This window comes from Rhinoraja longicauda, chromosome 1 (genome assembly GCF_053455715.1).
Source record: "Rhinoraja longicauda isolate Sanriku21f chromosome 1, sRhiLon1.1, whole genome shotgun sequence".
NCBI classification, from domain to species: Eukaryota; Metazoa; Chordata; class Chondrichthyes; order Rajiformes; family Arhynchobatidae; genus Rhinoraja; species Rhinoraja longicauda.
The window spans coordinates 131,491,168-131,505,124 of record NC_135953.1 but is presented as its reverse complement, the minus strand read 5'-3'; the positions used below and the strand labels follow the sequence as shown (position 1 = coordinate 131,505,124).

At 41.6% G+C, this 13,957-nt stretch overlaps 1 protein-coding gene across 1 annotated transcript in view; it reads left to right on the top strand.

Moving 5' to 3' along the window:
- The window catches only part of LOC144600774 (uncharacterized), a 111,450-nt gene that overhangs the window by 26,473 nt on the left and 71,020 nt on the right, over window positions 1-13,957 (top strand). Inside the window, exon 4 of the mRNA XM_078412672.1 lies at window positions 8,661-8,754. Within this exon, the coding sequence (XP_078268798.1) occupies window positions 8,661-8,754 (94 nt within the window). The remainder of the gene's footprint in view (window positions 1-8,660; window positions 8,755-13,957) is intronic.

Below are 13,957 nucleotides of genomic sequence, written 5' to 3'. Positions count from 1 at the left end.
CAGATTCACAACTCTCTGACTGAAAAGGTTTTTCCTCATCTCCGTTCTAAATGGCCTACCCCTTATTCTTAAACTGTGGCCCCTTGTTTTGGACTCCCCCAACATTGGGGACATGTTTCCTGGCTCTAACGTGTCCAACCCCTTAATAATCTTATACATTTTGATAAGATCCCCTCTCGTCCTTCTAAATTCCAGTGTATACAAGCCTAGTTGCTCCAGTCTTCCAACATATGACAATCCCGCCATTCCGGGAATTAACCTAGTAAACCTAAGCTGCACGCCCTCAATATTGTAATAATGCTCAGAGCTTGACTTTCCCTATTCCATTTGGCCTCTCTTATGTATGTTTCATAAGTTGGACTCGTATCAGAGATCTTCTGGCAATTACTTGCAGTATGTCTGCTTTTAGTAACTTGGATTGGATGTGGTGTTCAAAGTTTGGCCTGTATGGTTCTTGATTGAAAACATCAAATCTGTACTGATATTCCTTGCTTTGTTTTTTATTGGCTGGTCTTCAGTGCCTTAATTAATCCTGTGCTGCTGACCAATCTCCAATTCTTTATCGTTAATATAGTTCAACTGTAGATCGTCCGGCTGCCAAACACTTTAACGCCCCTTCCCATTCCCATGCTGACATTTGTGTCCTGGGCCTTCTCCATTGTCAGAGTGAGGCCAAACACAAATCGAAGGAACAGCACCTCATATTTCACTGGGACAGCTTACACCCCAGTGGTATAAATATGAATTTCTCTAACTTCAAGTAACTGTTGCATCCTCATGCTCTCCGTCCCTCCCCCACCCTAATCGTTGTACTAGTTTCACTGTCTGTAAAACTCGTTATCACCTAACCCACAGCCAACAAACGAACATTGTGGGCTCCACACTTCCTTGATTATCCTTGCTTTATGTATATCTTTCATTCATTTGTACTATGTACCTTCTATATCTCTCGTTTCCCTTTCCCCAGACTCTCAGTCTGAAGAAGGGTCCCAACCCGAAACGTCACCTATTCCTTTTCTCCGGAGCTGCTGCCTGACCCGCTGCGTTACTCCAGCTTTTTGTGTCTATCAACTAATCCAAAGCCTGCACCAATTGTTGATTACCACAGTGCTCGAAGTTAGACACAAAATGCTGGAGTAACTCAGGCAGCATCTCTGGAGAGAAGGAATGGGTGACATTTCGGGAGACCCTTCTGCAGTTCTTTCCTACACATTTTGCCATAGTGCTCATTGGATCCCAAATCCTGTTGTTGTTTCCCAAATTGCTCTGTTCTTATCACTGTTTATTCCTTTCCATCCATATAACTTGCAGAACCATCTGAGGATTCTCTTCCTTTAGCTCCACCTTCCTGCTCATCCTCAACCTTTTTGTTGGTTGTTTTCTTCAAATGTCTATTACCCGGGCTCTGTAGTTCCCTCTCTAGACCTCTCCTTGTCTTTGATCTTTTTTAGGTTTTCTTAAAATTCTTTTTCCGATAAAGCCTTTTGGCCATCCTTTCTGATACCTTCCCCATGCTCCAGTCCCAGTCTTTATCCCATTGTGCTTCTCTCCATGCACCCTCTCACTTTTTAAATATTCTGGAAATGTTAATCCAGTGTAGTATTCGAGTCCAACTCCCTTTAATTTTTTTTTTTTAACTGCTTTTCATAAAAGAGTTAAATTGTGCTGTTACTGTTGGAAAGACCGCCAGTACTCCTCCAGGGACTTGTCTGTACATTACATTTACGCTTGAAAGGCTTTTTTCATCCCGTTCACAATGCGTCTTCACAGCTGTCTTTGTTTATGACTACACATGCAATTTCCCATCACTGTCGTAAAGTAATAATCAGGAGTGAGGAACTTGGCCAGTTTGCCTTTGCCTTAAATTAAACTGAAACAAAAAAAGCATCAAGCTGAAGTGAAAAGATTAACAAATTCCACCCCACCCTCTTCTTCCCATATCCTACTGGGCCCACTCCCTTGCTAGTTTAACACGTGTGAAAGGGATTTGTAATTATTACTGACTTCAAACAAACTTGGCTTCTAGTGCAGGAATTTGACTCGTGGCATCAGCAAGCCAGCTGTTGAATTTAATGAATAAAAATCTTTAATGTGTTTTTGTAAACACCAAGTTTCTGCTGTCAACTATTCATTTTTATTCCACTGGCATCATCAGTTTGTTTCTCCCTTTTGAACTAATACATACTGATTTGGAAACGTCAGAATCAAGTTATTATACAGGACAGTTACATGAGAACCCAATTTATCTCACTACATTAAGGAAGAGTTTTTTCTTGTAAGGGACTGAATTTTTCAGCAGTTAAAACAACTTTTAAATGACATTTGAACAGACACATGGGCAGGAAAGGTTCAGAAGGATATGGGATAAACGCTGGCTGTGGGACTAGTGTAGATGGGGCATCTTAGTCGGCGTGGGAAAGTTGGGCCGAAGGGCCTGTTTCCGTGCTGTAGGACTCAGATGAAATTCCAGATTATCCATTACTAATAAAAACTGACCTTTGTGTCTTATCCTGGGTCCTGAACTGAGCTGATAATGTGAAATGTTAAATGAAATATGATTAATTGTTTTCTAATTTTCAGAAACACTGAGAAACTAAGAAAGCAACAATAATAATCTCTGATTGTTCAGATATCACAATGGTTTGGCATCTCTGTCATTCGGGCCTGATTTTCGGTGTTGCCTTAAACTCTTTGGGACCACATTTCCTGTGCTCCTTTAAGCTTGCCTAGTTCATTGAGTCATAGAAACATAGAAAATAGTCGCAGGAGGAGGCCATTTGGCCCTTCGAGCCAGCACCGTCATTCAATGTGATCATGGCTGATCATCCACAATCTTCTCGATCAATCTGCCATGAGGAATCTTGACAGTTACTGTACTAAGTACATGTTGGCAAGAACCACTTAAATAAAACTCATTCCAGTTTGCAAGACATGACCTGCCTTGGACAAAGCCAGGAGACCAAAGAACTTTGACATGTTTCCAAAGACTTCTCCAGATGCATTGTAGAAAGCATACTATTGGGTTGCATCACAACTTGGTTTGGGACTGGTTTGGCACAAGACTGAGCAATTGCAGAGATTTGTGTATGTTGCCCAGTCCATCACACAGATCAGCCTCCCCACTATCGACTCCATCTACACTTCACGCTGCCTCGGGAAAGCAGCCAACATTATCAAAAAAAAAATTCTACCCATTCTTCTCCCACCTCCCGTCAGGTCAAAGATCCAAAAGCTTGAAAGCACGTCCCACCATGTTCAGGAACTGCTTCTTCCCTGCCATTTTCAGTTTACTGAATGATCCACCCTTAAGCTGAGGGGAATAGTCCTGATCTTCCAACCTACCTCGTCGCAGACCATACTTTTTTTTCCCTCTGTAACTGTAATGCAATAATAATATAACACTACATTCTGCACTCTGTTATTTTTCTCTTTGCACTACCTGTTGTACATGTGTATGGGTTAACTGTGCTCGTGTACAGTCTGATTTGATCTGACTGGATAGCAGACAAACAAAAGCTCTACATAGTTTTTTGGGGACATTAATAAACCACTACCACTACCAATCATGTGAGGACAAGTGAGGAATGACGGTGCCACCTGTTCAACCGGTCCGATATGAGGAAAAATCCAGATTGTGAGTGTTGTCAGACCATCGTCCATACGGTGAACTCATGCCCTCGAGGTGCATTTCAGTGACAGCACAACGATTCGCGCTGCCTCTATAAATTGTTAAATGGATTTCTGACCTTGAGGTCAGACTGAGTTTTTGGTCACTGTTGTGTTTTAGACATTGATTGATAAATACATCTCTTGATGCTCCTGAACACATCGTCAGTGATGTAAGTTGGGGTCATTGGGTAATTCGGGTCTTTCAACATCAGACACCCTTGACCGGGCGGTCCAGCCGTGGGTGATCAGACCACGACTTGTGTTCAGGTGGCATTCGCTCCTCCCCATGGACCTTCTCTCCTGATCCAGAGCCATATCGAGGCTTTCTCCGCTGCCTCTGTGGTGTTCTTGATGGCTCTTCTCCTCTCCATTCCGGTGATGCCCAGTGCACTCAAGGCCTCGTAGAGCGATTGCCCTGCAACACCTCTACAGCCAACCTTGATGGGACTTTGTCTTGTAGACAAAGGATGACAAGGCCTATCAATTGAATAGTTAGCTAAATTTCATTGATGTGTGATAAATGCTAATTGGAACAGTTGTCCTGCTCTTTAAAATAATGACGTGGCAAACTAAATGTGTCGCTTTTGGTCAATGTGTAAGTGATGAAGAAAGGGAAAATAATTACATCCAGAAATATTTTGTGATCAATAGAGTTGTTTTGAAGTCTATTCTGCACCGCCTGAGCTACAAATAACAATGCTGAACACCTTCGCTCAGTCCGCCTCGGCCTTTGCGATCTCCCGGTTGCCGAACACTTTAACTCCCTTTCCCATTCCCACACTGACCTGTTCGGGGCCTCCTCCATTGTTAAAGTGAGGCCAAATATAAATTGGAGGAACAGCACCTCATGTGGTGTTTGGGCACCTTACAACCCAATGGTATGAAAATTGATTTATCTAACTTCAAGTAACCCTTGCATTCCCTCTCTCTCTTATCCCATCACCACCATAGTCATCATATTGGTTTTACTGTCCTGTTGAGTTCCACTGTCTGTATTAACTCGTTATCACCTATCCCACAGCCAACAATGAACCATTGTGGGCACATTTCCTTGATTATCGTTGCTTTCTGCATATCTTCCATTAATTTGTCCTAAGTATTGTTTGTATCTTTTGTTCCCCTTTCCCCTGACACTCAGTCTGAGGAAGGGTCTCAACCCAAAACGTTACCCATTCCTTCGCTCCAGAGATGCTGCCGTACCCGCTGGGTTACTCCAGCTTTTTGTGTCTGTCTTCGGTTTAAACCAGCATCTGCAGTTCGTGCCTACACGATAACAATCAAGTAACGAGTAAGGTAATCTCTTTGGCATGTGATGTTCAGCCCACCGAGTCCATGCGGGCCAGCTAGCACAATCCTACACACTAGGGCTAATTTAGTTTTTAATGAAGCCAATGAACTTACAAACCTGTACGTCTTTGGAATACGGGAGGGAACCAGAGCACCCGGAGAAAGCCAAGGCGATCACAGGGAGAACGTACAAACTCCATACAGACATCACCCGTAGTCAGGCTCAAGCCCGAGTCACTGGCGCTGTAAGGCAGCAACTCACCGCTTGAAGGATGAGTGGGACGGTTGGGGGACGGGGACGGGGGGGGAATCCTTTGTTGCTCGGAATAGACCAATATTTTTCTCTACATGGGAAGAAGGATAGGGCATTGGTTTAATGCTTTGTTCAGAAAAATGGCACCCTAACGATGCAGCACGCTCTAGGTACTGCGAAATAAAACTACTGTTTGTGTCATGTTGATCACATTCCTGAGGGGCGCTGAGTGTTTCAGAAATAATTATTTTTGACATGTAGTCACCATTGTTGACAAGTTATGCAGAGAGCATGGTTCCACAGACAGCAATAAGAGGAGCGACACTTGTCATTGTGCAAGATTAGGCCAAAGGGTGGCACAGTGCTGCTTCTGGTAGGGTTGCTGCCTCACAGTGCCAGAGACCCGTGTTCAATACTGACCTCGGGTGCCAAGTGTGGAGTTTGCACGTTCTCCCTCTGACCACTTGGGTTTCTTCCGGATACTCCGGTTTCCTCCCACGTCCAAAAGACATGCGTGTTAGTAGGTAATTGTTCTCTAAATTACCCCTTGTGTGTAGGAGAGTGGATTAGAAAATGGGATGACATAGACCTTGTGTGCACAGGTGATCGACGGACAGTGGACTGAAGGGCATGTTTCTATGTTGTATGAATCTGTCTCGATGAAAATTATAATTTGTTAATGAACTATTTTCCTACCTCATTTCAGAAGCCCCAGAATCGTAATGAACTATTTTCCTACCTCATTTCAGAAGCCCCAGAATCGTAATGAACTATTTTCCTACCTCATCTCAGAAGCCCCAGAACAGTAATGAAAAGAAAGCTATTGAGTTTCTATCGTTGTTTTGTTTCTTCACATGAAAGAAGGTTGAGATTTTAATGATTTTCTTCCGTCAGCTCTAGAGTCTGGAAACTAATTAATAAACATGGCCTTTCTCATCCATTTAGAAAATATAATTTGAAGATACAGAGGAAGACCTAGGCAGTGTGCGTTTGTAGACAGTGGGGAAAAAAAGCTAATTGCAATTGAACATTTCACTATTTAATCTTTAGCCGTGTTAACATGTCTATCTGTCCAATTATTCACATTTCTGAATAGTAAACAGCCTCCATCAGAATGCAGGGGTTTGAAATAGTGAAGAGGTTTGGGCATGAACTAGCAGTACAAAGCTATTTAATTTCATGAGACAATGTTCTTATTTCATAGATACAAAGACAGAAGGTGCAGAAGTAGGCCATTCGGCCCTTCGAGCCAGCACCGCCATTCAATATGATCATGGCTGATCATCCACAATTAGTATCCCGTTTCTGCCTTCTCCCCATACCCCTTGATTCCGCTAGCCCTAAGAGCTCTATCTAACTCTCTTTTGAATGCATCTAGGGAATCGGCCTCCATTGCCTTCTGAGGCAGAGAATTCCACAGATTCACAACTCTGACTGAAAAAGTTTTTCCTCGTCTCAGTTCTAAATGGACTAGCCCTTATTCTTAAACTGTGGCCCCTCGTTCTGGACTCCTCCAACATCGGGAACATGTTTCCTGCATCTAACGTGTCCAATCCCTTTATAATGTTATATGTTTCTATAAGATCCCCTCTCATCCGTCTAAATTCCAGTGTATACAACTCCAGTCGCTCCAGTCTTTCATCATATGACAGTTGTGCCATCCTGGGAATTAACCTCGTGAACCTAAGCTGCACTCCTCAATAGCAAGAATGTCCTTCCTCAAATTAGGAGACCAAAACTGCACACAATACTCCAGGTGTGGTCTCACCAGGGCCCTGTACAACTGCAGAAGGACCTCTTTGCTCCTATACTCAAATCCTCTCGTTATGAAGGCCAACATGACATCAGCTTTCTTCACTGCCTGTTGTACCTGTATGCTTACTTTCAGTGACTGATGTACTAGGACACCCAGGTCTTGTTGTACTTCCCCTTTTCCTAACCTGACACCATTCAGATAATAATCTGCCTTCCCGTTCTTGCCTCCAAAGTGGATAACCACACATTTATTCACATTATACTGCATCTGCCATGCATCTGCCCACTCACCCAACCTGTCGAAGTCAATCTGCTATGGATTTTGGTTGGTTCGGATTGGCATTGAAAATGGCAACAATAAATGTGAATAAATCTATTGAAAATAGTTTGTCTCCAGACCCGCAGTACGTGGCAGATGCTACATTTAGGGGTTCTATAGGAAAAGCTGAAATAGAAGAGGGGCAGGGCAATGCAAATCAGGTAATGGGTTGATGTAGGTGAGGAAGGTTGTGTGATAGGCAGATGGCTGGAAAAAAGCCATAGACGGATTCTGAGACAAGGATTCAAGAGTTGCGATATGTGAAGCTAAAAGAAGGAATGTATGTGGAGGGAGAGGGAGAAATTGGTGCAAGTCCAGGTGGGCACAGGGGAGAGGGGTGATTGTTGGGGAAGAAGAGAGGAAGGCTGGTTTGTAGTTACCTAATATTGGAGAGTTCAATGTCCAATTCGTTGTAAGCTACCCAAGTGGAATGCGAGGTGCTGTTCCTCTAGTTTGCCTGTGGCCTCACTCTAACATTGGAGGAGACCCAGGATGGAAAGGTCGGTATGGGAATGGGAAGAGGAGTTCAAATGCTTATCAACTGGGAGAATAAGTCAGCCTTGGCGAACTGAGTGCAAGTATTTAGCAAAACTGTAGCTGAGTCTACGCTTGGTCTCGCCGATGTAGTGAAGGCCACATCGGTTGTGTGGAAGACAGAAAGGGGTGGAAATGGGCAGACAGGATACCAGTCCCATCTTCCAATACCAGCCCTTTCTGTCTCCCGTGGAATGCAGGAGTTGTAACACCTGTCCCTTTGTGCAGGAGATGTAATTCTTGTCCCTATACTTCCTCCCTTACCATCATTCAAGAACCCCACATGTCCTTCCAGGTGAGACAGAGGTTCACATGCACCTTCTTTAATCTTATCTACTGCATCCGATGTTGCCCTCTTGTACATTGATGAGACCATGCGTAGACTCGGCAATCGTTTCTAAGGAAGGGATGGGGGGGGGGGGGGGGGGTTTGGGGGAGGGGGAGGAGGAGGCGTTGGTGTTGTGGGTGAGGGGAAAAACATATTTTCCCATTCTCCCTACTGTGTGAAAAAGCTTCCCTACCTGAAACATCATCTGTGCATTTCTCTCCACTGAGTTCTTCCAGCAGTTTGTTTTTTTCCCCTCAATATTCCGGCATCTGTGGTCCCTTGAGTCTCAAACAATGAAGTGAAACTGAGCAAATGTGAAGCACAGGCATTGTTACCAACTTGGTACAGGAATTTGTGTCGCAAATGTTACAGCAAAATGTGTTACTGGAGAGATGAGATGTTATGTTATTTAAGGAAAAAACGCCAATTTTTTGTTTGTTTTTTGTTTACTTTCTGTAGCCACAGGCAGTTTAATATACAAAGACTTGTGTTAAATTTGTTTATTTTTAAATCAGGATTTGCCAAAAGTTGACGAAGTAAATATCGTTCTTCCTGAAGAGGTACAAAAGGAGCCCATTGGGGTTGTTTGCAGTATTATTGATCAATTGGGTAAGTAAATTTCTACATCCATGAAATAAATTATCACTCCTAACCATGTAGCACAGAACATAATAATGTCCTCATTTCTAAGTCCTTTATAATGGTGTGAAATATGTATTTATATTTCAACAGGCTCCTTCAACTTTTTTGTCTGGAGATCAGGCAATCTGGCGAAATGTTAACTGGCAGATTGCCTTTAGTCATGTTCAGATCATACTTTTTTTTTTCCTTATGTGCATTTGCCTAAGAAAACTGTCAAATTCATTTTGTTGGAATGGAAAGGTCGAGGGCAAAAAAACATACCTTCCTTAAATGGTCCTTCTTTAATTCTGCAAACATGTTTTTTGACTATTGGGAAGCTTGTGGTTGGGTTCCTATCTTTTGATGTGCTTACCTGTGGAGGGTTTAACTCCTTTAAAAAAACATTGTAAATCCTGTATCGTCAGCAATACTGACAATAATGAATTCATAGAGTGCGACCATCAACGTAAGTGATCATCAGATTCCTTTGCTTTGGTGAAAAGCTGTGGAAAGTACAAGATATAAATGTATATTTTATTTGTAAGTGTGTCCACAGTAAATCATGTCAGTATATTTCAGTTGTCCACCACCTCTGGTTCAGTCCAAAATATTTGGCTTGGAGTTTTCTTTTCCCTGTCACTTTAATGATTTATTCCCATTCGGGGCACCGTGGTGCTGTGGGCGGGGCACCGTGGTGCTGTGGGCGGTGCAGGGGCACACCTGGTTGAGCCACTACCTCAGTGCCAGAGACCCGGGTACGGTCCTGACCTTGGGAGCTGTCTGTGGAGTTTCCTCGAGTTTGCACGCGTGCACGTTGTACGTCCCCATGGGTTTGGTCCCGCTTCCCAAAGACCCGTGGGTTTGTAGGTTATTTGGTCCCTGTAAATTGCACCCAGTGTGTTGGGTGTGGTTGAGAATGTGGGATAACATAGAATTGGTATGAATGGATGATTGATGGTCAGTGTGGAGCTGGTGTGCCGGAGGGTTTGTTTCTACACTGTATCACTAAAGTAAACTAAGCATTGTCGTATTGACGGTATTTATTCACAAAATGCTGGAGTAACTCAGCGGGTCAGGCAACATCTCAGGAGAGAAGGAATGGGTGACGTTTCGGGTCGAGACCCTTCTTCAGACTGATGTCAGGGGGGCGGGACAAAGGAAGGATATAGGTGGAGACAGGAAGATAGAGGGAGATCTGGGAAGGGGGAGGGGAAGAGAGGGACCTTCAGTCTTTGGCTTCCTGCACAGTTCTAATGAAGCTCAATGTAAGCTTGGGAAACAGCACATATTTTTTTATTTAGGCACATCGCAATTTTCCCGACTCAATAATGAATTCAACAATATCAGATAGTCAGCTGATCCAGCCTAGCATTTCACATTTTCAAATACAGTTATTTTCTATCTCCTAAATTCCGATTTAAACCTTTTTTTCTCCTTCCCCAAACATACCTTTTGTTATTCTATCTATGCATATGCCTAAACTGAAGCGGAAGAATGCCTGCACTATTCGGAGCTTATTTAAGTAAGTTCGGAGCTTATTTGACAATAACCGTAACTCTGCATCCCCATCTACCCGCGGCAACCTTTCATCTCCCCTATCAAGAATCCACCACCTTTGCCTTTTAAAAAAAATCAGGTAATTTGCTTCCATCATCCTGTGTGAAATAAATTAAGGATCTGCAGAGAGAACTTCCCCTTACTTGACCTTATTAAGCGGGTCCCCAGTTCCAGATTCTCCCATGAAAGGGAACGATCTTTCCACAAGCAGTCTGCTAAGACCCTTCAGGGCCTTGTATGTTTCAATCAAGTCTCTTTTCAATCTTTTGAACTCCTCCAGATGCAAGCCCAACCTATCCAACCTTTTCCCTAGGCTTTAGCCTGACAGCCAGCACCATCATCACTTATTATTCAGTTTCATCTGGTTGGCATCTTTTGTGAACCGTTTTCTTCTGTTCTCTGCTTTCTTTCCTCCCACTTCTTTCTCTGTAACTTCAAGCATTTAAAAAAAAATCTCATTATTTTCCAGTTCTGCTAATAGGTTTTTGACCCAAAACATTGATTCTCTTGCGAGCTGCACAGATCCCTGCCTGACCTAGACAGTATTTCGGTATTGTATTGCAACATCACTAATGCTGGTGCTACAGGCCTGTAGTTGGTATTATTTAACCAGGTTTTGACCATTCAATGGGAAATTTATGCAGTACAGAATCACGTTGATCTTAGCTGTGTTCCATATTCCCTATTATTGTTTGATGACACTTAAGATTAATTGTGACCATAACATGCTACCTGGCAACAGCTTCTGTTTGGAGGGACCTGTATTCATCTCCAAGGAAGTTGTATTTGAAATAGTACTTCAAGCATATGTGGTCCACTGTGTAGGAGGAACATTCCAGAAATCTTGTTTGTTGAAGTGAGAAATATTAACTTAATTACAATGACCCATTTTTATGACCCTTTTCATACATCAGTTGGCCTGAATAAGCTGCAATCCTTAATGAGATAAAGTCTCTTGTGTTGTTTGGATTTTTATTTGTTAGAATTTTGAATCGTAACACGCACAGAGTTTACTCTGGTTTTTGTACTAGATTACCTGCTTGGGATCTATATTTGTATAGTCTGACACCGAATGTTTGCAGTCTTTATGTTTGCACAGTTAATTCTTCTAATAAATTGTTACCACGAATCGCTCCTCTGATGCTTGTTTATTCACAGACTAGAATAGAACACGCCAAACACATTACGTTTGTCCTAACTGGTCACTAAATGGCAATAAAGAACTATATTATAATCAAAATGTAGTTGACTGGCTTGTTAAAAAAGTAGAGTTGTGAAATGTTATTTTATACAATAAAAACAAATTAATACCTTATGTTTGGGGTTCCTTATCCTCAAATTTTTTTGTGCTAATTCCAAGTTGAATTGGTGACGGGACTACTGATTTTTTTTTAAATTGTGCGATTGAAAGATTTATTTTCAAGGGATAAGGGGAGAAAACAGGAAAGGGGTACTGATTTTGCTTGATCAGCCATGATCATATTGAATGACGGTGCTTGCTCGAAGGGTTGAATGGCCTACTCCAGCACCTCTTTTCTATGTTTTTATGTTTCTACATCAAAGAACGTCGCAAACCAATTAATTTTGAAGTCCCGTTTTTGACCTGACACCAGATAAGGTCCATTCCATTCCATGAAAATTTATTTGTGAGCTGTTCAGAATTTTACAACAATCAGCAACTTTCTTGGTACTTCTCCTGTATCTACCCAGCATGCATGCTGTTCTCCTTGTTACCTTCAGGCAGACAATACAGGAGTATGGCTGCGCGTACCACCAGACTTAAGAACAGTTTTTACCATCAGGCCATCAGGCTTCTGAACTCATAAACACATTTCAAATCATATATGTTGATTATTTTTAATATTGTCTTTTTACCTATTTTTAATATTGTCTTTTTACCTTACTAATGTCATTTTGTAATCTTATTTATCCTTGGAATATTACTGCTGAGGTGACCCCGGTGTCTTGTCAAATACATTTCATTGTACCGTTGACCCTGTGCCAACCTACATATGACAAATAAACTACTACTACTACTACTATTATTATTATTATTATTATTATTATTATTATTATTATTATTATTATTATTATTATTATTATTATTATTATTATTATTATTATTATTATTATTATTATTATTATTATTATTATTATTATTATTATTATTATTATTATTATTATTATTATTATTATTATTATTATTATTATTATTATTATTATTATTATCTGAACAGCGGATCGCTGGATGATTGAATTAACTTTCACAGGGTTAGCTATCGATTGAGTTTAGAAGGATGAGGGGAGACCTCACTGAAACTTACCAAACAGCGAAAAGCCAAATAGTGAATGTGGAGAGGATGTTTCCACTAGTGATAAGAGTCTAGGACCAGAGGCCATAGCCTCAGAATAAAAGGGTGTTGTTCCAAAAGGAAGATGAGGAGGAATTTCTTTAGTCAGAGGGTCGTGATTCTGTGGAATTCATTGCCACAGAAGACTGTGGAGGCCAAGTCAATGGATATTTTTAAGGTGGAGTTTAACAGATTCTTGATTCATACGGGTGGCAGGGATAATGGGGAGAAGGCAGGAGAATGGGGTTGAGAGGGAAAGATCAATCAGCCACAATTGACTGGTGGAACAGATTTGATGGGCCATATGGCCCAATTCTTCTCCCATAACTCATGAATTGTGCCTTTGTGTTTCACTGAAATTAACGTTAAAATCCATCGTGTCAGAGTGCATTGATTTAAAACAAGGAATCATATTGGGGTGTGTGGTTCCTTAGTTTTTATTTTTTAAAGCTACATGTCACTGTTATTGATTTCCATCTTGTAACACCTCAGAGCCATTTTTGTATTGCTGAGATTGGATCCTTCAGGGTAGGTAAGTTAGCAGTTATCACTTTAACATGTATGTGCAAGTGAACAAGTATATAGAGTACAAAATGGCTGTGATAATAAGCGTGGCAGATTTCTGATTTGCCACTTGATGGATTAATTCAGCTTTTTAATGAATATCTACTGGTGGCAAATCATTGATATGTTTTCAGTTGACGTTGCTAGCAGAACAAGGCCTTATATGAAAGATAGACACAAAATGCTGGAGTAACAGCGAGACAGGCAGCAAAGCTGGAGAGAAGGAAAGGGTGACGATTTGGGTCAAGACCTTCAGATTTGAAGAAGGGTCTTGACCCGAAATGTCACCCATTCCTTCTCGACAGTGCTGCCTGTCCTGCTGAGTCACCCCAGCATTTTGTGCCTATCTTCGGTGTAAAGCAGCATCTGCAGTTCCTTCCTACATACAAGGCCTTATATGACTTCCTCCTCATGAGAAAGAATTACCCAACTACTCATTTTCCTCCCTCTAGCTCTGCAGATTTCTTCTTTTCAACTATACAAATCTATTTCCCTTTTGATAGTTAGTAATAAAATTCCTTCTACTACTTTTACAGGGCCTTCTGCTCAGGAATAGATTTTTGCAGGTTGCATGGAGCAATCAAATATTAAAAATTCTCCCTGCAATGCAATGAATGTGTTTGGTTTAATTACTTACTCATTTGGGTACCTGATGCTCAATTTTGGTGTTTACCAATTTAACATATGTTTATTGCCTTTCAGTCACAAGCAAAATCTGA